At 41.9% G+C, this 23,670-nt stretch overlaps 2 protein-coding genes across 3 annotated transcripts; both read left to right on the forward strand.

The window, feature by feature from the left end:
* Nucleotides 1-1,912: 1,912 nt before the first annotated feature.
* LOC123994427 (zinc finger protein 467-like) lies at nucleotides 1,913-4,756 on the forward strand. Its single transcript, XM_046296989.1, has 2 exons — nucleotides 1,913-3,357; nucleotides 3,457-4,756. The coding sequence occupies exons 1-2, from the start codon at nucleotides 2,733-2,735 to the stop codon at nucleotides 4,194-4,196; spliced, it is 1,365 nt and encodes a 454-aa protein (XP_046152945.1). The 5' UTR covers nucleotides 1,913-2,732; the 3' UTR covers nucleotides 4,197-4,756.
* Nucleotides 4,757-7,590: 2,834 nt separating this feature from the next.
* Nucleotides 7,591-17,756, forward strand: LOC124009840 (solute carrier family 12 member 9-like). 2 transcript variants are annotated; one of them, XM_046322046.1, is made up of 15 exons: nucleotides 7,591-7,746; nucleotides 8,177-8,440; nucleotides 8,673-8,807; nucleotides 9,450-9,587; nucleotides 9,774-10,073; nucleotides 10,287-10,394; nucleotides 10,835-10,946; nucleotides 12,042-12,199; nucleotides 12,319-12,401; nucleotides 12,499-12,623; nucleotides 12,800-12,992; nucleotides 14,574-14,748; nucleotides 15,025-15,171; nucleotides 15,396-15,479; nucleotides 15,662-16,036. In XM_046322046.1, exons 2-15 carry the CDS (start codon nucleotides 8,239-8,241, stop codon nucleotides 15,892-15,894), a joined length of 2,193 nt encoding a protein of 730 aa, XP_046178002.1. In that variant the 5' UTR covers nucleotides 7,591-7,746; nucleotides 8,177-8,238; the 3' UTR covers nucleotides 15,895-16,036. The 2 variants fall into 2 exon arrangements, with proteins under 2 accessions (XP_046178002.1, XP_046177993.1); XM_046322037.1 differs by having other exon boundaries at nucleotides 15,396-17,756.
* The last annotated feature ends 5,914 nt before the right edge of the window (nucleotides 17,757-23,670 follow it).

The raw sequence follows: 23,670 nt of genomic DNA on the forward strand, positions 1-23,670 counted from the left end.
ACATGTATCACTAGCCACTTTAACTATGCCACTTTGTTTACTTTGTCTACACACTCATCTCATATGTATATACTGTACTCGATACCATCTACTGTATGCTGCTCTGTACCATCACTCATTCATATATCCTTATGTACATGTTCCTTATCCCCTTACACTGTGTATAAGACAGTAGTTTTGGAATTGTTAGTTAGATTACTTGTTGGTTATCACTGCATTGTCGGAACTAGAAGCACAAGCATTTCGCTACACTCGCATTAACATCTGCTAACCATGTGTATGTGACAAATAAAATTTGATTTGATTGATTTGATTTATGTGATATTCGAGGAACTAGCTAGTTATGTTAGGTGCATTTGGGCTTTTTTGAAAGGATATAGAGAATCTCACCTATCATTCTAGACTCGTAACATCTGACCCTCTGTCAGTACTAGACCTATACTATACTTTCCCCTATTTTAGCTGTCTCTCTATGCTGTTATGCAAGTAATGCTGGTTAAAATGACTGTATGGTCATTGCACGACATGGGGTCTGTCTGCCCTCTGTTAGAACTACAAGGTCCACAAAGCTCCTCCTCCACTGTACCTCATTTGACGCCATAACTAAGCGACACACAAAAGTTGATGCATGGTGAGGCGTGCCAAATACATCTCATTATTGTAATCATTATTTGAATATTCAATGAGGGTTGTTGACCTCAACTGCTTGTATTCAATGGAGAGAGTTGCTATGTTACTAGCCTTATTTCCTAATATGCATTTCATAATATGCATAGCCATCTCGAGATAACTGTTATAAAGTGTTTTTTCTCAAAGTTGCCGGGATGACACGTGTCCTACTTATATCAGTACACTCTTAACAATTAAAAAATTTGGACATTTCTATTTGATCAAATAAATCTCACTTAGCAAATAGGGCTCCTGGGTGGTGCAGCGGTCTAAGACACTGCATCTCAGTGCTAGAGGTGTCACTACAGACCCTGGTTTGATTCAAGGCTGTATCGCAACCGGTCGTGATTGGGAGTCTCATAGGGCAGTGCACAATTGTCCGGGTTAAGATTTGATTGGGGTAGGCCGTCATTGTAAATAAGAACTTGTTCTTAACTGACTTGCCTAGTTAAATAAAGGTTAAGTAAATTTAAAAATTATCCATTCATTTTTTTATTGACCAAATTCGACACTCATTGACCTCCATACAAAAACTCCCCCCCTTTAAGATTTAGATGCACTATTGTAAAGTGACTGTTCCACTGGATGTCATAAGGTGAATGCACCAATTTGTAAGTCGCTCTGGATAAGAGCGTCTGCTAAATGACTTAAATGTAAATGTAATGTAAATGTAAAAACCGCCACCTGCTGGAGGGAGAATTTCCACCGAGTTGGGCGTCTCTCTTCCACTTCATCTCTGGGTGAGCTTGCAAACAAGAAGTCCAAGAAACAGGATATAATCACAGATACAACAATGAGCCAGATATTTCACCGGATGAAATATGTGAAACATCTGGTCGGCATTTCAACTCCCTACCAAATATGGTGATGAGAGGAAGCCCAGTGTCAAAAAAAGAGAGAAAAAAGGAAGCCCAGTGGCAAGCAGTGGAAGAAGATGTGGCGAAATGGGATTTTGGCGGACATTCTGCAAATGAATTGATGAAACATTTGATCTCCACACAGTTTTCTGTTTCCAAAAGTATAATCTGTAACAAACCGACTGGACTGAGTTTTGTAGACCTTAACCTTTGTTTCTAAAAATTGCATTGTTTAGAATGAGCGCAAGAGCGAATTGAGTTATTGCAAACACGCACTTCACAGCGTAGGCGTTCCCCGACGGAAATATGCAAATAAATGCGAGAACGCACAAATAGGACCTCGCTAGCTCGTGCTTGGCTCTGCCCACCCCCTTGCTTGTTCTGCCCACTATGATTAATTTGCTCCCATTTGAAACAATAGGCTCTGGTCAATTATAGAAATGGGGTTAGTTATAAAAATATATAGACTTTGCTACGCTATTAGCCTCATCGACTGTGCCGTCGGGCACCAGATTGATATAACATATGACGTGGTTAGCTGTATGCGTCAGCAACGCCTGGGAAGAGGAACGCGCCCATAATCTGCGCATAAATGTTTTGGGGTCTTCAGGAAGGAACGGTTGAAACATTGCAGGGATTAGGCCTACTGGCCGCAAATGTTCCCTCTCCCAGGCCCCCGAGCCTGTGCAGGGATGTGATATCGATCGGTATGTGACTGAAGGAGTGGGATGCGCTATTATTTATTTTTGTTTTTTTATATGTAATTTTTCCTGGAATATTTTTTTCCCCAAGTTCACTACTCCGTACAGTAGGTGGCGGAAATACAGTTAATAGTTGTGGACCACAATTTGTAGTCTGCCTGGTTGCCATAAAACCTCAGAAGAAGAAAGGTGAGCTAGCAAAACATTTAACACAAGTTATTACCACGTTTTTTAGTAAGAACATCCGAGAAACAAGTTGACTCAATGTATGAGTAATTGAGTTGTTCAGTTTGTTTGATTTAAAAACAAATGACTGTCACTCGTGTATCATGCCAGAGCGGCTAGCTGGACATTTAACTTTAGCTAGCTAAGTAGCGGAGTTACGTAGCTAACGCAGTTGCTAGCTAGCTACCTTGCTTACAAAACAAGGACTGAATCCTGAGCCTCTTGTTGTAGCTTGCTTATTAGAACTGTTGGGAAACGTCCCATCTAGCTAATCACTACCATGAGTCTGACGATGGAGGCCAGTGTCTCTTTCCTCCAATATGAACTTGCATCGACCATCGAACGGGCAGTAAGGTGTGCTGTTGAAACGGTTTTAAAGGAAACTGCCAGGGTAGTCGGCATCAAAATGACCGCAGCTCGGACTGCTGCTGCTGAGTCTCATCGTGAGAACCAAAGTTTGAGAGAGAGACTTGAGCTATCGGAGGGTGAACTCAACGCTGTACGGTACTACATGACAGCAGCCGAGAACAACATCAAACAGTGTTTACTCCTTAATCACAACCATCCTAGATCAGGTACATTAGGTCCTGGTACGGGGAGTCCATCCAGCATGCTGAACAGGGGCAAGACCCGTGTGCCCAAGTCGTTTCGAGCCTCATCCACACGATCCCAGTTTTCAAAGTCACTCCCTAGTGTAGGTCTTTGCTTACCAACAGTGCAGCATGAATGGCCCAGGAGCAGCACAAGCTTGAGAGGAATACAGACATCCTCCTCCACTGTCTCTTGCTCCAATTCTTCACTAACATCCAAAGCGCCACAAGTAGAGGTTGAAAGCTCACCTCAACACACTGAGGAGGATACAGAGGATCAATTCTACATCACGGATGATGGAGTTGTAGAGAAAGGTAGGCTTACGCCGGACACAGACATCAATACTTGCATGCGTTCAATAAGTGAAAAGTCTCCTGCTCACTGGTCATGATGATGTCATTCATCTCTTTCAGAGTACAAAGTCAGGGCAAGTGGATTAGAGGACTCTAGAAGAATTCCACACGAGCAGGAGGGGGATACGGTGGCAGTAGAGGTCCCTCACAGAACCTCTATTACCAACTTTGAATTTGAGATGGGTCTGAGTCACCCAGCAGGCAATGTGAATGACCTGGGCCTGATCCAGGTGCTGGATGAGGTGCAAGAAGTCAAAGGAACAGTTAAAATTGAAAACGACCCTGAGTTACCTAGTATGCTGGAGTCACACCTCCCTGAATCATCACAACTGCCACCACAGATGCCAACTCACATCGATAACCATGACAATGATGGTAACTTCATGGGCTTTGTCCCACCTATTGTAGAAGGCCCTGGTCTTGTTGGGGCTTTTGAAGTCAGAAGGGAGAGCTCAGATAAGGTGCATCGTTGCAACGTGTGTGGCCGGGGCTTCCGTCGCTTCTACTGTCTGAAGACACACCAGCGCATTCACACGGGTGAGAGGCCATATCCTTGCAGGTATTGCGAGAAGCGTTTCCGCCACCTGGACAGTCTGCATAAGCACCAGCGCATCCACACTGGGGAGCGGCCCTACCGCTGTGCCCAGTGTGGCTGCTGTTTCAGGGAGCTGGGCCAGCTCAAGAAGCACAGGCTGACCCACTCACCTTCTCCCACCACACCCCACCCATCACTGTCTTTACTTCAAGCAGGGCCCTCCTACACATGGCCACACCACCACTCACAGTCCCTGGATTCCTGATCAGGATGGATTTGGTACACATTCATACACACACATTTGACAAATGTGATTATTTGTGTTAAGGTCATCCTAATCAGAAGTTAATATTATTAAATTGACAATGTAGACAAGCTGATTGTGTATAGAGTCATATTTATTCTCTTTTCTACTTGTTCACAATTTTCTTCATTGGCATAAAAGGGTGGTCATTATGTTGTCATAGATATGAGAGGTTTGCAGATTCCACCTGGAAAGGTTCATACAGCCATTTTGCATCAAGGGTTGATTTGCATTTACTTTAAAAATAAGATTTTTTTGTATAAAATGGAAATACAGAATACTTGAGCTGAGTTGGGATCACAATGCAGAAATCATTAGTGTGTTTTTGTTGGCATCACATCGCTATTATCAACAGTTTAATGCCATAAATAGCCCATAACAGGGAAGTGATATGCATTTTAAATTATTATTCTGGTGTATTGTTTTTATATGGAACTGTGAGTTAGCCTGTTCATTTTGAACAGCAATGCATTTACATAAAGTTTTTGACAATTTACCAATAAAAAGTGACACTTTCACAGTATTATTTGATTATTTTGTTTAACCTCTTTGGGATATGTGTTTCCCCCCTGTGGGATGGTTGAGCTAATGTGATTAGCATGAGGTTGTAAGTAACAAAAACAAATCCTAGGACATAGACATACAGTTGAAGTCTGAAGCTTACATACACCTTTCCCAAATACATTTTAACCTCAGCTTTTCCACAATTCCTGACATTTAATCCTAGTAAAAATTCCTTGTCTTAGGTCAGTTTAGGATCACCACTTTATTTTAAGAATGTGAAATGTCAAAATAATAGTGATTTATTTCAGCTTTTATTTCTTTCATCACATTCCCAGTGGGTCAGAAGTTTACATGCACTCAATTAGTATTTGGTATCGTTGCCTTTAAATTGGTTAATTGGGTCAAACTTTTCAGGTAGCCTTCCTCAAGCTTCCCACAATACGTTGGGTGAATTTTGGGCCTTTCCCCCTGACAGAGCTGGTGTAACTGAGTCAGGTTTGTAGGCATTGCTCGCACACTCATTTTCAGTTCTGCCCACAAATTTTCTATAGGATTGAGGTCAGGGCTTTGTGATGGCCATTCCGATACCTTGACTTTGTTGTCCTTAAGCCATTTTGCCACAACTTTGGAAGTATGCTTGGGGTCATTGTCCATTTGGAAGACCCATTTGCGACCAAGCTTTAACTTCGTGACTGATGTCTTCAGATGTTGCTTCAATATATCCACGTAATTTTCCTCCCTAATGATGCCATCTATTTTGTGAAGGACACCAGTCCCTCCTGCAGCAAAGCACCCCCACAACATGATGCTGCCACCCCCGTACTTCACGGTTGGGATGGTGTTCTTCGGCATGCAAGCCTCCCCCTTTTTCCTCCAAACATGATGGTCATAATGGCCAAACAGTTCTATTTTTGTTTCATCAGACCAGAGGACCTTTCTCCAAAAAGTACGATCTTTGTCCCCATGTGCAGTTGCAAACCGTAGTCTGGCTTTTTAATGGAGGTTTTGGAGCAGTGGCTTCTTCCTTGCTGAGCGGACATTTAGGTTATGTTGATGTAGGACTCGATTTACTGTGGATATATATACTTTTGTACCTGTTTCCTCCAGCATCTTCACAAGGTCCTTTGCTGTTGTTCTGGGATTGATTTGCACTTTTTACACCAAAGTATGTTCATCTCTAGGAGACAGAATGTCTCCTTCCTGAGCGCTATAACGGCTATGTGGTCCCATGGTGTTTATACTTGTGTACTATTGTTTGTATAGATGAACGTGCTACCTTCAGGCGTTTGGAAATTGCTCCCAAGGATGAACCAGACTTTTGGAGGTCTAGAATTTTTTTTCTGAGGTCTTAACTAATTTCTTTTGATTTTCCCATGATATCAAACAAAGAGGCACTGAGTTTGAAGGTATGCCTTGAAATACATCCACAGATACACCTCCAATTGACTCAAATTATGTCAATTAGCCTATCAGAAGCTTCTAAAGCCACAACATTATTTTATGGAATTTTTCAAGCTGTTTAAAGGCACAGTCAATTTAGTGTATGAAAACTTCTGACCCACTGGAGATATGATACTGAGTTATAAGTGAAATAATCTGTCTGTAAACAATTCTTTGGAAAAATTACTTGTGTCATGGACAAAGTAGATTTCCTAACCGACTTGCCAAAGCTATAGTTTGTTGTCAAGAAATTTGTTGAGTGGTTGAAAAACGAATGACTCCAACCTAAGTGTATGTAAACTTCCGACTTCAACTGTATCTGATATGGGCAGAAATCTTAAATTCTTGTTAATCTTACTGTCCTGTACACTTTACAGTAGCTATTACAGTGAAAGAATACCATGCAATTGTTTGAGGAGAGTACAAAATTATGAACTTTGAAAATGTAATAATAAAACAATTAGGCACAACATTTTGAACAGATATGCAATGGTTCATTGGATCAGTCTAAAACGTTACACATACACTGCTGCCATCTAGTGGCCATAACCTAAATGGGGTGGAATAATACATTAGGACCTTTCTCTTGCATTTCAAAGATGATGGTACAAGATGTTTTAACAGATCTAATGTGTTTATATTCTCCTACATTAATTTCACATTTCCACAAATGTCAATGTGTTTCCTTTCAAATGGTATCAAGAATATGCATATCCTTGCTTCGGGTCCTGAGCTGCAGGCAGTTAGATTTGGGTATGTCATTTTAGGTGAAAATTGAGGGAAAAGGGTCAGATCCTTTTGAAAAACAACATCTGAAAGGGACCCAAGACACCAAGTTGATTCATAATCTTAAATATAGTCATTACAATATTTTCTACAGATCACAAGATACAGAGAACTATACACCCCACCGTTGCTGTCTGGCTTTGCTCATCTGGGGCATTGTGTTTTGTACAATCTTGACTAAACACAGGGCCCCAGATGAGAATTACACCCAAAATTTAAGCAGTTGTCTATGGATGGTGGTGGACCATCTGACATAAGAAAAAGGGTACCATGTGATTAATAAAACTAAAGATTAAAATCCAAGCATGTCACATGATTGGACAAAACACAGGGCTCTAATCATTCATGACATATATTTCTGGTATTTTCACCCTCCCCTTTTTGACAGTCACATGAACAGTTAATACTGTCCCGTGACCTCCACCGAACAAATAGAGGCGGCAAGTAGACAGAATCATATCTGCAAGCTGCTCAATGTCTATGGGCATATATAGAATACATATGTACATTTGAATTACATCTGTTTAGATTTAGGCATTTCTGTTTAATAACTTATGCGCTATTGGATAATATGTATGTCGCCTATGCTACCTATGGCCATTAGTTTTCAAATCTACTAAAATCAACTATTAACTAACAAAACACGCATGTGTTAATGCTGTTAAATTACGTCATCATTTAGCTGTGAACTAATAAGCGGGCAGTCTCAGAGACAGAGGCGGGTTGAGGAGGTTTTTAACAAGCGGAAGTGCGCGCGCTGATTCTTGCTGACGGAGTTTAGGTGAGTTTCTGTTTTCATCTGGCTATACCTACCATACGGTATTATCGCAAAGCAAACAACACAATAAACAAATGTTTTATCATTAGTCAAACTACAAGTTTACGGAATTGCGAGGTTGAATTGTAGAATGACCTCGCTGAGAACCGCTGTGTATCGCCGCTTCACTTCCCCTTTGTGGATACATGAAATTAAACATCAATTTGATACAATCGCGCAACTCTTAACGTTGCATGACCTTGAAGCATCATGTTTATGTAGAATGTCTGATGCTTTTCTGGTGGCTCATAGTTTTATTTAAAACCCTCCGCTCGCCCCTTCTATTTGAACCTATTTTTGTTGTTGTAAATATAAAGCCATACTGTGTTTTCAGGAATATGTCCTATTGTCAGCGTTGCTACGAACTTATACAAATAATGACTCCATTTAACAGGGTTACAACAGGTTCAGGGGACGTCTGAACCATCTCAAAACAAAACGCTTCTGCTGAAAGCCATGTCTAATGAACACACACCCCTCCTCGCCCATGGGGTATGTGGTCTATCAGCAGACAATGCAGTGTGTGGCATAGGGGCGTCAGAGGGCACTGGGGAGGCCAGCACTCCTAATGCTGTACCTCGGAAGCTCAACACCTTCTTTGGGGTGATGGTGCCCACTGTCCTCTCCATGTTTAGCATTGTCCTCTTCCTCAGAACTGGTGAGTGCAGCATCTAGATGTCAGACAACTACAAATATAGGCTGTGAATGTGGAATTTATTTACAGTGCGATGTGCAGTGATGCTTGCTGATGGTCAGAAACTGCTGTTGGCTTCAAGCTTTGCTAGATTTTTTTTTAAAGTGTGTGTAACTGTGCATGCATGTGAATGCATTAGGTTAATATATTGTGGTCCTGTAACAAGACTAATACTGTGTAATGATGTCTCCTATAGGGTTTGTGGTTGGTCATGCGGGGCTCTTGCAGGGTCTTGTGATGCTGCTTGTAGCCTACACCATTATCTCCCTCACCATCTTGTCCATTTGTGCTATTTCCACCAACGGTGCTGTGCAGGGAGGTGGGGCCTATTGTATCCTTAACACCGGTTTGTTCTCACCCCCCCAAAACATTCTTTTTTTTAGCAAGTGTTTCTTATTCCTCTTAAGTATTAGTGCAGTTTAAAACAGCTATGCTTTTACAATTCAATCTTGATGCCACAGTCTTTACAGTAATTCTAGACCTTATCTTTAAGGGAAATTTCACCACGATTTGAACATTTTCATAATCTCCAACACCAACCCAAGATTGTGAAAATGGTGGGATTCTATGTTTTGAAGTGAAAGATAACTGTTTCTGATGACATTTGGACACGGTAAAGACATGGTGGACCCCAAGAAGAGTAGCTACTGCACGTTCAACAGCTAATGGGGATCCTAATAAACTAAATTAAACATCTGATGCATCCAGGCCCAGATTACCTAACAGACACAAAGGGGACATGTCCCGAGGCACCCGACCTCCAGGTGTTTTGTGTTTTCCCAAAAATATTTTTGGCGGGGCCCTGGAGTTAGGTGCCCCGGGCCCCGGAATGCATTAGTCCAGCCCTGTGTGCATCATATGATTTAACCAACTGAGCAGGTTGCTATGCTGACTTTTGCCTGCTCATAGTTTTAAAATCAAATGATTCACTCCAGATCAGTGATATTTAACCCCTTGACCTATTGTCTGCCAGTCATGATTAGTCGATCTTTGGGCCCAGAGTTTGGAGGAAGCATTGGCCTCATGTTCTTCCTGGCCAAAGTGTGTGCATGTGGAGTGTATGTGCTTGGTCTGGTAGAGGCACTACTTGACATATTTGGTCAGGATCCAGGTTAGTTTTGACATTCTATAATTAACAGCCCAATACTTATAATTCCTAGCATGCATGCCATGTTTTGTGGTACTGCTTAAAAAAAATCTCTTCTTAGAAGGTTGGTTCCTCATGCATTCAAAGGAGTCATTCCACCATGTGTCCATCTGACATCTTATCAACTTCTATGTCCCACTTCCACCTCAGCGTCCTCCTCTGCGTTTCGAGTGCTTCCCCAGGGCTACTGGTACACAGTGCTGTACTCTTCCATAGTTCTCCTGCTGGTTCTGATGGTGTGCCTAGTGGGCGCCCACATCTTCGCCCGCACCTCCTTCCTCATCCTGCTGGTGGTGACCATCTCCCTTCTGTCCATCTACATCAGCCCCCTGGCGCTGACCACGCCCCTAAAGTTCCTCATCACCCACCAGGGCCCTGGCAACCAGACCCTCACCTACAATGCCAGCTACACAGGCTTCAATGGCACCACGCTGAAGGACAACCTGGGCTGTGAGTACTGGCTGCCTGGGGTCAAAGGTCAGGGGGGGGGACGGTGTGATAGTACTTAGGTACACTGTATAGGGAACAGCGTGCTATTTCAGATGCATTCTAGTTATAGTAAGCCTTGATAGGGAAGTTGAACTGGATGTGTAAAAAGTTGTTAGTTTTATGGTTTGAGAGAGCTGTTGTAGAAATAGTGTTCTTCCTCTTTCTTATCCTTAGCGGGCTACACTGTGGACTACAGCACTGGTAAAGTCATGTCATTCGCCACCGTGTTCGCTGTCATGTTCACCAGCTGCACCGGAATCATGGCCGGAGCCAACATGTCAGGTACTATCCACACACATTAAAACTCATGCCAGCTGGTGGATATTACAACTACAAATAGTTGTCATTAACAACTTTCCATATGCATTCTGAATCAAGGTAATGGAATCTTTTAGTTCAGGGCAAATCCACGGTAACCAATTACCCTGAGTAAGTGAATTTGTTAGATATTACTGCATTGTCAAACTAGAAGCACAAGCATTTCGCTACATCTGCACAGTTGTACAATTTTCTATGGAAATTGTTGAAAGTAGTCTTGTGTTTTGTTCAACTTGGAAATCAATGTGTTTTTGTTTGGTATACATTTTAAAGTGATAAATCTGAGTCTTAGCATAATTGTGTTACCATGGAATTGCCCTCCATTACTTCACATCTCATTTAAGCTTCATGTAGACTCAAACTTGACATGTTCCACCATCTTCCCCTCAATCTGTTGTCTGTAGGAGAGCTGAAGAACCCCAGTGCTGCCATTCCCAAAGGCACCATTATTGCAGTCCTCTACACCTTCATAGTCTATGTCCTGCTCTTCATCCTGGCCAGCTCCACATGTGAAAGGTCTGAATTGATGGGCTGTTATTGAGGCTTGGAATGTCAACCTATCTAATTTTCTCATCATTTAATACCCGCATATTAATCATACTGAAACAACATTTCAAAGTCCTGCTACTCATGCCAGGAATATAGTATATGCATATGATAAGTATGTGTGTATAGAAAACACTCTGAAGTGTCTAAAACTGGTTAAATCGTGTCTGTGGCTATAACATAACGTGTTTAGGAGTAAAAATCCCTCAACTGTTTACCAAAAACACAAAAAAAATATCAATCCGCCAGTCAATGTATTGTCTAAGGCGACAGAAAATAAATGAGGATGCCCTGTAAACGCCTACAGCTTCCACACGATGTCGCCAGTACTGGCATTTCCAGTCTGCTTTATCCTTGGTTAGATGACGTTTTGGCCCTTCCTGTTTTAGGCTCACCACAGGATGTTGTGAAATTGAAAACATGGACGCTGATTTCAAGACTTGCTGCTATCGAATACAGATCGCCCCGTGATCAATTTTATAGATTATTAACATTTATTAATACCTAAAGTTGGTTTAGAAAAGTAGTTTGGAGTGATTTGTAAAAGTTTATAGGCAACTTTCGTCATTTTAAAAAGTGACGTTGCGTCTTGTAAAATGGAATATTCCTGGATCAGACCGGTCTAAGAAACAACATTTTGGCTATACAATGACAGATTTAATCAGGAAAAACACCCAATTGTGATGTTTATGGGATATATAGCAGTGCCAAGAAAGAAGCTCGTCAAAGGTAATGAATGTTTATATTTTATTTCTGCGTTTTGGGTAGCGCCGGCTACCGCAAAATCTGTTGTTTTGTTGACGGTCTGTTATTCTGGGGGGTGCGTGCTATCAGATAATAAATTCTCATGCTTTCGCCGAAAAGCATTTTACAAATCTGACTTGGTGGCTAGATTCACAACGAGTGTAGCTTTAATTCAGTACCTTGCATGTGTGTTTTAATGAAAGTTTGAGTTTTATCAAAAACTATAGGTGGCGCTCTAAACTTTCCGCTGATTTGGTCCCGCCACAGGAACACTCCTCCATAAGTTTTAATACAGCCAACTAATGAATGTCTTTTGTTTAGGACCCTGTTGGCTCAGGATTACGGGTTCTTCCAGCGTATAAACATCTGGCCTCCATTTGTCACCATCGGGATCTATTGTTCTGCCCTGTCAGCAGCCATGTGCTCTCTGATTGGGGCGTCCCGGATCCTCCATGCCCTCGCACTGGACCAACTCTTTGGTAAGATGTTGTTGAACAAGTTTCACATTAAAAGACAGGCTATTTCTGCAACAGAGTAAATAACATGTTTTTGTTTAATATAAAATAAGGAGCATGCTTTGATGTTGTGTTACCCGTAGGTTTTCCATTGGCTCCTGCTGCTATCACATCCAGCTCAGGCAACCCATGGGTGGCAGTGCTCTACACCTGGGGGTTGGCACAGGTGAGGAGAAGCGATGGGTGTATCGTATTTAGCTATGCAGTACTACTTTTAATATTCTACAGCCTCTGAGACTTGTGTCTTTGGTGTGACTGTGTAGTGTGTGGTGTTTGCAGGCCAGCTTAATGCCATAGCTGGCCTGGTGACAGTATTCTACCTGCTGGCCTATGCTGCTGTCGACCTGGCCTGTCTGGCTCTGGAGTGGGCATCGGCCCCCAACTTCAGGTAAACAAACACTAGCATCATGCTGTACAATCTGTTATAAAAAAAGAAGACATTGACCTCATTGTGTGATGATGCTGTCCTTAGTGAAGTAGTGTTTAACTAGAATACTTTTGACCATCAATGTCCAGTTTTCACCCATCTTTCACCTGTTTTACCTGTCTCCCTGTCTTCACCAGGCCCACTTTCCAGGTGTTCTCCTGGCACACATGTCTGCTGGGCATCCTAAGCTGTCTGGTGATGATGTTCGTCATTAACCCGGTCTACTCCTCAGCCAGCATCGTCCTCCTCTTACTGCTGTTGCTTTTCCTGCACTACAGATCACCAACCAGCAGCTGGGGATACATCAGCCAGGCTCTCATCTTTCATCAGGTACCCACACCACACACACAGACTTGTGCCAGTACATACAAACACACACTTACAGTGGGGCAAAAAAGTAGGAAACAGCGTAGAAAAATATTTTGCATCAGAAAATGAAAATCTGTTTTCTAAATTGGACAAGTTCAGGTAGTTCTTCCCCATTGCAAAATATTTTCTCTACTGAACACGACCCAGGAACTGGCCCATACAGTGGGGCAAAAAATTTAGTCAGCCACCAATTGTCCAAGTTCTCCCTCTTAAAAAGATGATAGAGGCCTGTCATTTTCATCATTTAGGTACACTTCAACTATGACAGACAAAATGAGAGAAAAAAAATCCAGAAAATCACATTGTAGGATTTTTTATGAATTTATTTTCAAATTATGGTGGAAAATAAGTATTTGGTCAATAACAAAAGTTTCTCAATACTTTGTTATATACCCTTTGTTGGCTTCACACTGTTGCCGGTATTTTGGCCCATTCGTCCATGCAGATCTCTAGAGCATTGATGTTTTGGGGCTGTTGCTGGGCAACACGGACTTTCAACTCCCTCCAAAGATTTTCTATGGGGTTGAGATCTGGAGAATGGCTAGGCCACTCCAGGACCTTGAAATGCTTCTTACGAAGCCACTCCTTTGTTGCCCAGGCGGTGTGTTTGGGATCATTGTCATGCTGAAAGACCCAGCCACGTTTCATCTTTAATGCCCTTGCTGATGGTAGGCTTTGTTACTTTGGTCCCAGCTCTCTGCAGGTCATTCACTAGGTCCCCCTGTGTGGTTCTGGGATTTTTGCTCACCGTTCTTGTGATCATTTTGACCCCACGGGGTGAGATCTTGCATGGAGCCCCAGATCAAGGGAGATTATCAGTGGTCTTGTATGTCTTCCATTTCCTAATAATTGCTCCCACAGTTTTTCTTCAAACCAAGCTACTTACTTATAGCAGATTCAGTCTTCCCAGCCTGGTGTAGGTCTACAATTTTGTTTCTGGTGTCTTTTGACAGCTCTTTGGTCTTGGCCATAGTGGAGTTTGGAGTGTGACTGTTTGAGGTTGTGGACAGGTGTCTTTTATACGGATAACGAGTTCAAACAGGTGCCATTAATACAGGTAACGAGTGGAGGACAGAGGCCTCTTAAAGAATAAGTTTCAGGTCTGTGAAAGACAGAAATCTTGCTTGTTTGTCGGTGACCAAATACTTATTTTCCACCATAATTTGCAAATAAATTCATTAAATCTTACAATGTGATTTTCTGGAGAGAAAAAAATCTAATTTTGTCTGTCATAGTTGAAGTGTACCTATGATGAAAATTACAGGCCTCCCAACTTTTTTAGTGGGAGAACTTGCTCAATTGGTGGCTGACTAAATAATTATTTGCCCCACTGTATGGGCCAGTTCCTGGCCCATACAGGAGAGAAAATATTTTGCAATGGGGAAGAACTACCTGAACTTGTCCAATTTAGAAAACAGATTTTCATTTTCTGATGCAAAATATTTTTCTACGCTGTTTCCTACTTAACAGGACCCTGGGGTGTGTCACTGCTGTCATACTTGATGCTTTGAATCTGGTTTCCACCCATTCCACCTCCTGTAGGTGCGTAAGTATCTGCTGATGCTGGACGTGAGGAAGGACCATGTGAAGTTCTGGAGGCCCCAGGTGTTGTTGATGGTGGCCAACCCTCGCTCCTCCTGCCAGCTCATCAACTTTGTCAACCAGTTGAAGAAGGGCGGGCTGTTTGTTCTGGGACACGTGAAGTTGGGAGATCTGGGTAATATTATATGGATGGTGACGGGAGTTCTGGTGCCAGCGGAATCGTGATTGACTTACAATAAATGCTTGTCATGTTTATGACCACATGAAACCTAAAGCTTCTACTATTTGATACAAAAATGAGTAATCTACAGTAAGTGTGATATTCCTAGAAATATGACATTTCTATTCATAGACAATTCATTGAACATTTTATGGAAACTAGTCAGGCTCTTCTTTTGTTTGGGAATCAAGGCAGTCCAGTCACTCGGCCAGCCTCTCATCTGTGTTTCAGACACCCTGCCCTCTGACCCTGTCCAGCAGCAGTATAACTTCTGGCTGAGTCTGGTGGATAAGCTGGGGGTGAAGGCCTTCGTGGATCTGACTCTGTCCCCCTCTGTGAGGCAGGGAACACAGCATCTGCTCCGTATCACCGGCCTGGGTGAGTTACATATCCTCCTGCTTACCATTCTGGGTCGTTGATTTCTCCTGCCTCTCCTCTGTTGATTTCTCCTCTTCACACACAACGGTGTCGGGAAGAGTATTGACACGACATATTCATTATAATATTACTACTTTGGAAAATGGAATATAACAGTTTTACCCGTCAAGCAATATACATTTTTAGTGCATTTGATTATCCTCCTCCACTCTTATCTTTTCAAGGCGGCATGAAGCCCAACACTCTGGTCTTGGGGTTCTACGACAGTTGCACCCCTGAGGACTACTTCATCCAAGACCCTGCCTTCTGTGAGTCAAAAGGGTCTGGAGGGGATGATTTTGGGGTGGATCTGCCCTCTCTGCAAGCCCACTTCCCCCCGGTCCGCCATGTGGAGAGCCCACGCTGGCTCACGTCAGAGGAGTATGTGGGAATCATCTCGGATGCCATCAAGATGAGTAAGAACGTGTGTCTGGGCCGCTATTTCTTCCAGCTGCAGGGAGAGGGCATGGGGACCAAGATGGACGGGGCCGCGAGGATCATCGACGTGTGGCCCCTCAACCTGCTGCAGCCGAGCAGCACGTCTGCAGCCTCCGTGGACGTGTGCAGTCTCTTCCTGCTGCAGATGGCGTGTGTTCTCAACATGGCCAGCCGATGGCGCCATGCCAGAATGAGAATATTCCTGTGTGTGGAGGCAGAGTCCAGCGACCAGGGTTGGGTGGTTAAAGAGGAGACCTACCGGGAGCTGTTGAGGAAGCTGAGGATCAGGGCATCCATCAAGATAGTGCCCTGGGACTCTGTGGTGCAGCTCTACGGACAGAAACAGACACAGGACCCAGAGCTGGAGGGTCTGACGAAGCCGGCCCAGGCCCTTTCAGAGGACTTCCAGTCTGCAGTCAACAGGATGCTGATGGAGCACAGTGCTGAGGCTGCTGTCCGCTTCCTGTATTTACCACGCCCCCCTGCTCACTCCAGCCAATCACACACATATCTCAGTCAGCTGGAAGCTGTGACTTATGGTTTAGGTCCAACCCTCTTGATTCATGGTCTCACCCCAGTCACATGCACTGAGCTTTGAGTGTGTCACTCTGTGTTTATGGGATCAAAATGTCATGTAATTAAATTCATCCTGAACATGATAGAAAGGGCAGTCTAAATGTTTACAATATGAGCTACTTTACATAACATACTTTTTAGTTAGAAAATAAACACACAGGCACACTACACAATGGGACCTATAAGTATAGTTCTGTTCCCTGGGCATGTAGTTTCACATTTTGTATTGTAACTCATTGACACATCCACTCATTTCTCAAATGAACACATTCAACACCTAGTCAGTCACAGTGGTACCTACCTACTTTCTGTAATATATTTATTTGTTAACTGTAATTTAATGGAGTACTTGTCTCATGCCTTTGTGTTGGTTGGGTAATAATATAAATATAGCAGATGTAGTTTTCATAAAAAACCTCCGCTCTGGAATTGACCGTGTGGCCTGAGTGTCACTGATTCAGTGTGAGCGAATGTTACATGTCAGTAGATCAAATGGTCTGTTCTGCGGCACAGGACCAAAGAAGAATCATATGATAGGTTGAATGGTGATGGAGGGGAAATGGATTCTGAAATACAGAAAGGGGAACATATGCTAACTAGCTATGGAAATTAGAATGTTGTGTTCCTTGTTCTTTTTTGTTATTTGATGCTGGTACAATCACTTTCCATTGATCCCTTTTCCCAGTGTATTCCTCTTCAGATTGTAACCCAGTTTGGGAGAGCTCACGAGTGTCTTTTGACCAAATGATCTCTTAGGATTTTGGGTCACTCAATAATTTTGGTCGTGCTTGAAATGCTGCTTCTTCAGACTACTATGTGGTCCATGATGGAACATGAATTCAAACTGCCTGAAACCACTATGAACTACATTAGTGCCTAATGCTTGACAATAATGTCATAATACACAAGCATTATGCCACTGGCAGGCAGACTAAATATGGATTGCTGATGTATTTAGTCTAATTTATAATGCATCACCCTTCTACCAAATGCTAAGGATCATGCCATTCATTTGTTACTTGGAAAAATGATTTCTATTTTTAAGCTGTCTTGCTATGCTTTTCTTATGTACAGATTTGGAAACAGAATGTTACTGCAAGGAGTTTGGTATCTATGAAAACTTTTTACTAATTTAGAGGCATGTAGTTGGCGCTATATGAAAGCTTACACATTTCACAACTTGTGGTGGGATGTTTGTGCTTAAGCAGAAATAGTTTCCTCTTTACAGTCCTATGAAGTTACTGTATATTTCTGACTCTGCTCAGAATCCATGTACTGTTCTCAGGTTGTGCCACAGTCTGTTCTCTAGAGTTTGTGGACTGATCAGTGAGTGCCAGACAGGCTGCTTGTGAGTTAATAAGGACTCTGTCCAAGCAAATGATGCAATAGAAAATGTCAAAAACCAAAGTAATTACATTAAATATGTGTTTTTATAACATACGGTTTCCTTTACACATATGTTACTCAGTAACAACAATTTGACAGTCATTTGTGAATGGGTTGGCAAAAAGCAATAAAATAAACAAAAGTAATTGTCTTTATATTTATTTCTATGAAAATCGAGATCACAAAAATGTGACTGATACCAAAAATTGTACTCTGTTAAAAGTCCAAATCAACCAGAACATGCATATGTTCAAGCATTCAGTTATGTTGTAGTCTATATCCCTAATAAGTATATAGCTAATATATGTACTGTAGAAGCCTGTTTGAGTCTCCCACAGATCATACTCTGCTGCACTCAGGCTATATAGTTCATGATGGATTTGGGGTCAGCTTGTTTACATCACATCAACATTACACAATCTCTTTCCTATAACCAATACCTTTCAATGGCAGTCAATGGAAAAACAGTAACATTGATCAATTAGTTCTCTACATATGAAGTAAAACTTCTCATATCAATTTCCAATATGACCTCTTTAAAGCACCACCAACGTTTCAGTAGCAACCTCCTTTGCACTCCTTAGTCCTCTTTGCTTGCTGAAAGTTCTGTCATGTCATCAATTTTCTTCTCCATGCTCTGTGCAAATTTCTCTGTCTGCTTCACACAGTAGAATGAAAGACGTAGCCAATCAGGGAAGAAAATGGACAGAGCGATGTTCTGTGAGATGGCAAAGAGAGACCGAGATATTTACAATCACATAAAATAGTTTAATAGTATATTCTGCATGGCTCATTTTTGGCTAAGGTAACAAAAATGTTATAGAGTAGTTTGTTTTTAATATTTGAGTGGATAAGAGAAGTTCCTACTTGAAGAGCGTGAGAGACACAGCCGCTGGTGTAGCTAGAGTGACCCACTGTGTTCAGAGCTTCACGGGCAAAAGCACTGGCACTCTTCAACAACAGGTTGGGGGGCAAGTTGTGGGTCATGTTAGTGGACACCATAAAGGGAGCCACACACTAAAGGAGAGGAAATTAAGAAAGCACAAGCGATTGGAAGAAACACAAAGATGCAAGGAAGGATACTGTAACAGGAGTGCATGTGATACAACATTCTTAAAGTATTTTACCTGAACTGTTATTCCCTGTGACTTGTACTCTGAATTCAGAGATCTGGAAAAATATGTCACAAAAATCTGCCAAGAAAAGAAAGGATAACATGGATCCTCTGTAGCTGTTATAGAGCATGTCACTGACAACACCAGGATAGTGGGTTTGATTCCCGGACCATCCGTATGTAAAATGTATGTATGACTGTAAGTCGCTTTGGACAAAAGCATCTGCTGAATGGCATATACAGTTGAAGTTGGAAGTTTATATACACCTTAGCCAAATACATTTAAACTCAGTTTCACAATTCCTGACATTTAATACTAGTAAAAATTTCCTGTCTTAGATCAGTTAGGATCACCACTTTATTTTAAGAATGTGAAATGTCAGAATAATAGTAGAGATTTATTTCAGATTTTATTTCTTGCATCACCTTCCCAGTGGGTCAGAAGTTTACATGCACTCAATTAGTATTTGGTAGCATTGCCTTTAAATTGGTTAATTGGGTCAAACGTTTCAGGTAGCCTTCCACAACCTTTCCACAATAAGTTGGGTGAATTTTGGCCCATTCTTCCTGACAGAGCTGGTGTAACTGAGTCAGGTTTGTAGGCATCCTTGCTAGCACATGCTTTTTCAGTTCTGCCCCAAAAAATTCTATAGGATGTGGTCAGGGCATAGTGATGGCCACTCCAATACCTTGACTTTGTTGCCCTTAAAGCCATTTTGCCACAACTTTGGAAGTATGCTTGGGGCCATTGTCCATTTGGAAGATCCTTTTGCGACCAAGCTTTAACTTCCTGACTGATGTCTTGAGATGTTGCTTCAATATATCCACATAATTCATCTCTTCATGATGCCATCTATTTTGTGAAGTGCACCAGTCCCTCCTGCAGCAAAACACCCCCACAACATGATGCTGCCACCACCATTCTTCATGGTTGGGATGGTGTTCTTCGGCTTGCAAGCATCCCTCCCTTTTTCTCCAAACATAACAATGGTCATTATGGCCAAACAGTTCTATTTTTGTTTCATCAGACCAGAGGACCTTTCTCCAAAAAGTACAATCTTTGTCCCCATGTGCAGTTGCAAACTGTAGTCTGGCTTTTTTATGGCGGTTTTGGAGCAGTGGCTTCTTCCTTGCTGAGCGGCCTTTCAGGTTGTGTCGATATAGGACTCGTTTTACTGTGGATATATATACTTTTGTACCTGTTTCCTCCAGCATCTTCACAAGGTCCTTTGCTGTTCACCTTGAATTGATTTGCACTTTTCACACCAAAGTACGTTCATCTCTAGGAGACAGAATGTCTCCTTCCTGAGTGGTATGACGGCTCCGTGGTCGCATGGTGTTTATACTTGTGTACTTTTTTTATACAGATGAACGTGGTACCTTCAGGCGTTTGGAAATTGCTCCCAAGGATGAACTCAAATTATATCAATTAGCCTATCAGAAGCTTCTAAAGCCATGACATCATTTTCTGAAATTTTCCACGCTGTTTAAAAGCACAGTCAACTTAGTGTATGTAAACTTCTGACCCACTGGAATTGTGATACAGTGAATTATACGTGAAATAATTTGTCTGTAAACAATTGTTGGAAAAATTTATTGTGTCATGCAAAGTAGATGTCCTAACCGACTTGTCAAAACTATAGTTTGTTAACAAGACATTTGTGGAGTGGTTGAAAAACAAGTTTTAATGACTCCAACCTAAGTGTATGTAAACTTCCGACTTCAACTGTACAAACACAGTATACAGACAGACACAGACAGACATAGTACACAGACACAGTACACAGACAGCCATCTTCACAGCCAGATCTAAGTGAGCTTGATAGGTTTTCCTTTGTTTTTATTTATATATCATGAAAGAGATTTTTTTAAAGTTTTGATGTTACGCTCGTCGAAATGATCGGACCAAGGTGCAGCGTGGTAGACGTACATTTTATCTTTATTAAAAATGAACACCTAAATCCAACAAAAGGAAACCGAACGTAACGTTCGGTAGGCTACACAGAGCTGTATAAAAACAACATCCCACAAAACTAAGGTGGCAAAACAGTCTGCCTAAGTATGATTCCCAATCAGAGACAACAATAGACAGCTGTCCCTGATTGAGAACCATACCCGGCCAAAACATAGAAACAAAGAACATAGAGTTTCCCACCCGAATCACACCCAGACCAACCAAACATAGAGAATAAAAAGATCTCTACGGTCAGGGCGTGACAGTTGAATAACAAACTTTAACTAGTCCTATCCCCACATTCTTTATCTTTTTAATAATAATTTAAGAAAAGTTGTTATATTGATTTGATTTGATTTGATTTATATTACTGTGACCTTTGATGACCCCATGTCAAAAGATATCCCATAGCTTTTTATCTATGCTGGTTGTTAGCTTGCATAACTGATATTTGTATAATTGTATATTTGTATAATTGTATAACACTTCATGTTTTATGGATAATATTTACATTTACAGAGTGGGTGAGCTCCATTCCTGACAGACTGATCAGATTCAACTTTAGCCTCAGAGCTTGATCACATTCAATCGCATCCTCAGAGGCTGATAAATCAGGATCCTGTCTTGTAGGCTGTTTCATAGGTAAAGCTCCTTGCAGGCAGATTAGCAGACAGTGCATTATGTATATCATCAAGATTGGGTGTGCTCTATTCCTGGCAGGATGATCAGATTCAATAGTAGCCTCAGAGGCTTATAAATCAGCCTCCAGTATTTAAGTTATAAGTTATGTCTCAGTCCCATTTGACTCCTATAATCATATAGGATAGGTTCCAAAATCTGCTAGGATTTTCTTTTGGATGCTAATAGGATAGGATTTTTAATAGGATTTTTGGACTCAGGCAGAATCCTGATTTATTAGCCTGTCAGGAATAGCACTCACCCACTGTAAATCAAAATATTATCCACAAAACATGAAGTGTTATATACATATCAGTTATGCACGCTAACAACCAGCATAGATAACAAGCAAGCTTGCTTGCTAGCTCACAAGACTAGCCAAGTTAGCTGCTTTATTCTTTGCATGCGATTGGTTGTGGCCTTAGGTTCAGCACCAAGCCTGGAAGACAGGGCTGTCTGTCAGGCATCAATCAGGGCTTAAATGTCACACGAGTGCATAGTGATCAACACAGCCACAGGGCTACTTGATGAAGTGCATATGAATGAAGGATGCATGGTACTTTTGATTATCTCTTAATCTCCACACAGAGACCTGTCTCATTCGCGCCCATTTCAGGGAACTAATTGATTGTGGAGGACGAGACTAATTCATTGCGGAGGCCGCCGGGATGGCACAGTCCAGGAAGAAAGGGAGTGTGGCTGCACAATGCACTTCTCTCTCCAGAATGCGCCCTCTCCCGCTAATTTGTGAACGCTCATTGTTTCATAACTTCAACGTGTGAATTGTTTGCGTTTGATTGTTACTGTCTATCAATTCCCCATTACATACGCCTATATCACCAGTAGTTAATTTACCATTAATTCCTATCATTTCTAATCTACAATGTTTGTTTGGTTATGGTAATGTCTGTTAATGCATTCATAATACTATTATTCTAGATTTTACCATTCTCATTGTCGGACTGGACATGTTGTTTGCAGAGCGCACAATCTATGCTACACTTTTGATAAACACGCTTTGGTTTTATTCCATTTACGAGTTTTGTCAATTTAGTCATTGTCTTTTGTTTGGAGCCTTCTGTCAATGTGGATTAAGGATGCGTACATGATTATGCATAGAAGTAGGCCTAAATGTTCCCATTTGGGGATCTGATGGTATTTCTGATTGGCTTAATTCACAACCACTAATGAGCTCTGGAGTTTGTTAGAGTAATGTTTTCTTCACCTCAAACAGCAAGCAAACAAAGTATGTTTTTACATCATTTACATTTACATTACATTTAAGTCATAATTCAATTATTTGAAAACGCTCTTATCCAGAGCTTACAAATTCATTCACCTTATGACATCCAGTGGAACAACCACTTTACAATAGTGCATCTAAATATTTTAAGGGGGGTGAAAGGATTACTTTATCCTATCCTAGGTATTCCTTAAAGAGGTGGGGTTTCAGGTGTCTCCGGAAGGTGGTGATTGACTCCGCTGTCCTGATTGAGGGAGTTTGTTCCACCATTGGGGAGCCAGAGCAGCGAACAGTTTTGACTGAGCTGAGCTGTCTTCCTCAGTGGTAGGGAGGCCAGGCCAGATGTGGATGAACGCAGTGCCCTTATTTGGGTGTAGGGCCTGATCAGAGCCTGGAGGTACTGAGGTGCCGTTCCCCTCACAGCTCCGTAGGCAAGCACCATGGTCTTGTAGCGGATGCGAGCTTCAACTGGAAGCCAGTGGAGAGATTTAGGAGCGGGGTGACGTGAGAGAACTTGGGAAGGTTGAACACTAGACAGGCTGAAATGTTCTGGATGAGTTGTAGGGGTTTAATGGCACAGGCAGGGAGCCCAGCCAAAGCTGTTGCAGTAATCCAGACGGGAGATGACAAGTGCCTGGATTAGGACCTTTGTGTGAGGCATTTTGCGGATGTTGTAGAGCATGAACCTGGAACAGGCCACCGCCTTGATGTTAGTTGAAACGACAGTTTGTTGTCCAGGATCACGCCAAGGTTCTTAGCGCTCTGGGAGGAGGACACAATGGAGTTGTCAACCGTGATGGCGACATCCATTGAGAATGACAATAATTCCTCAATGTATTTGAAAAATCTTTCCAGCTCTTTCCCTTTCGATAACCACTCAGTATGAAAGGGAAAAATGTCATCCTCTGATCCAGTGGAAACATCATAAAATAGACCTACCTGATTACTTCTAATAGCCTACAGCTTTGTCTGTCCCGGGTCCCAATGTTGCAAGCAGCTTTAGGCTGGACCCAAGTTAATAGTTGATATGTTTTAAGTTCGTCGCAGACAGGCCATGCATAGACAATGTGA

The sequence above is a fragment of the Oncorhynchus gorbuscha genome, linkage group LG02 (assembly GCF_021184085.1).
Source record: "Oncorhynchus gorbuscha isolate QuinsamMale2020 ecotype Even-year linkage group LG02, OgorEven_v1.0, whole genome shotgun sequence".
NCBI lineage: Eukaryota > Metazoa > Chordata > Actinopteri > Salmoniformes > Salmonidae > Oncorhynchus > Oncorhynchus gorbuscha.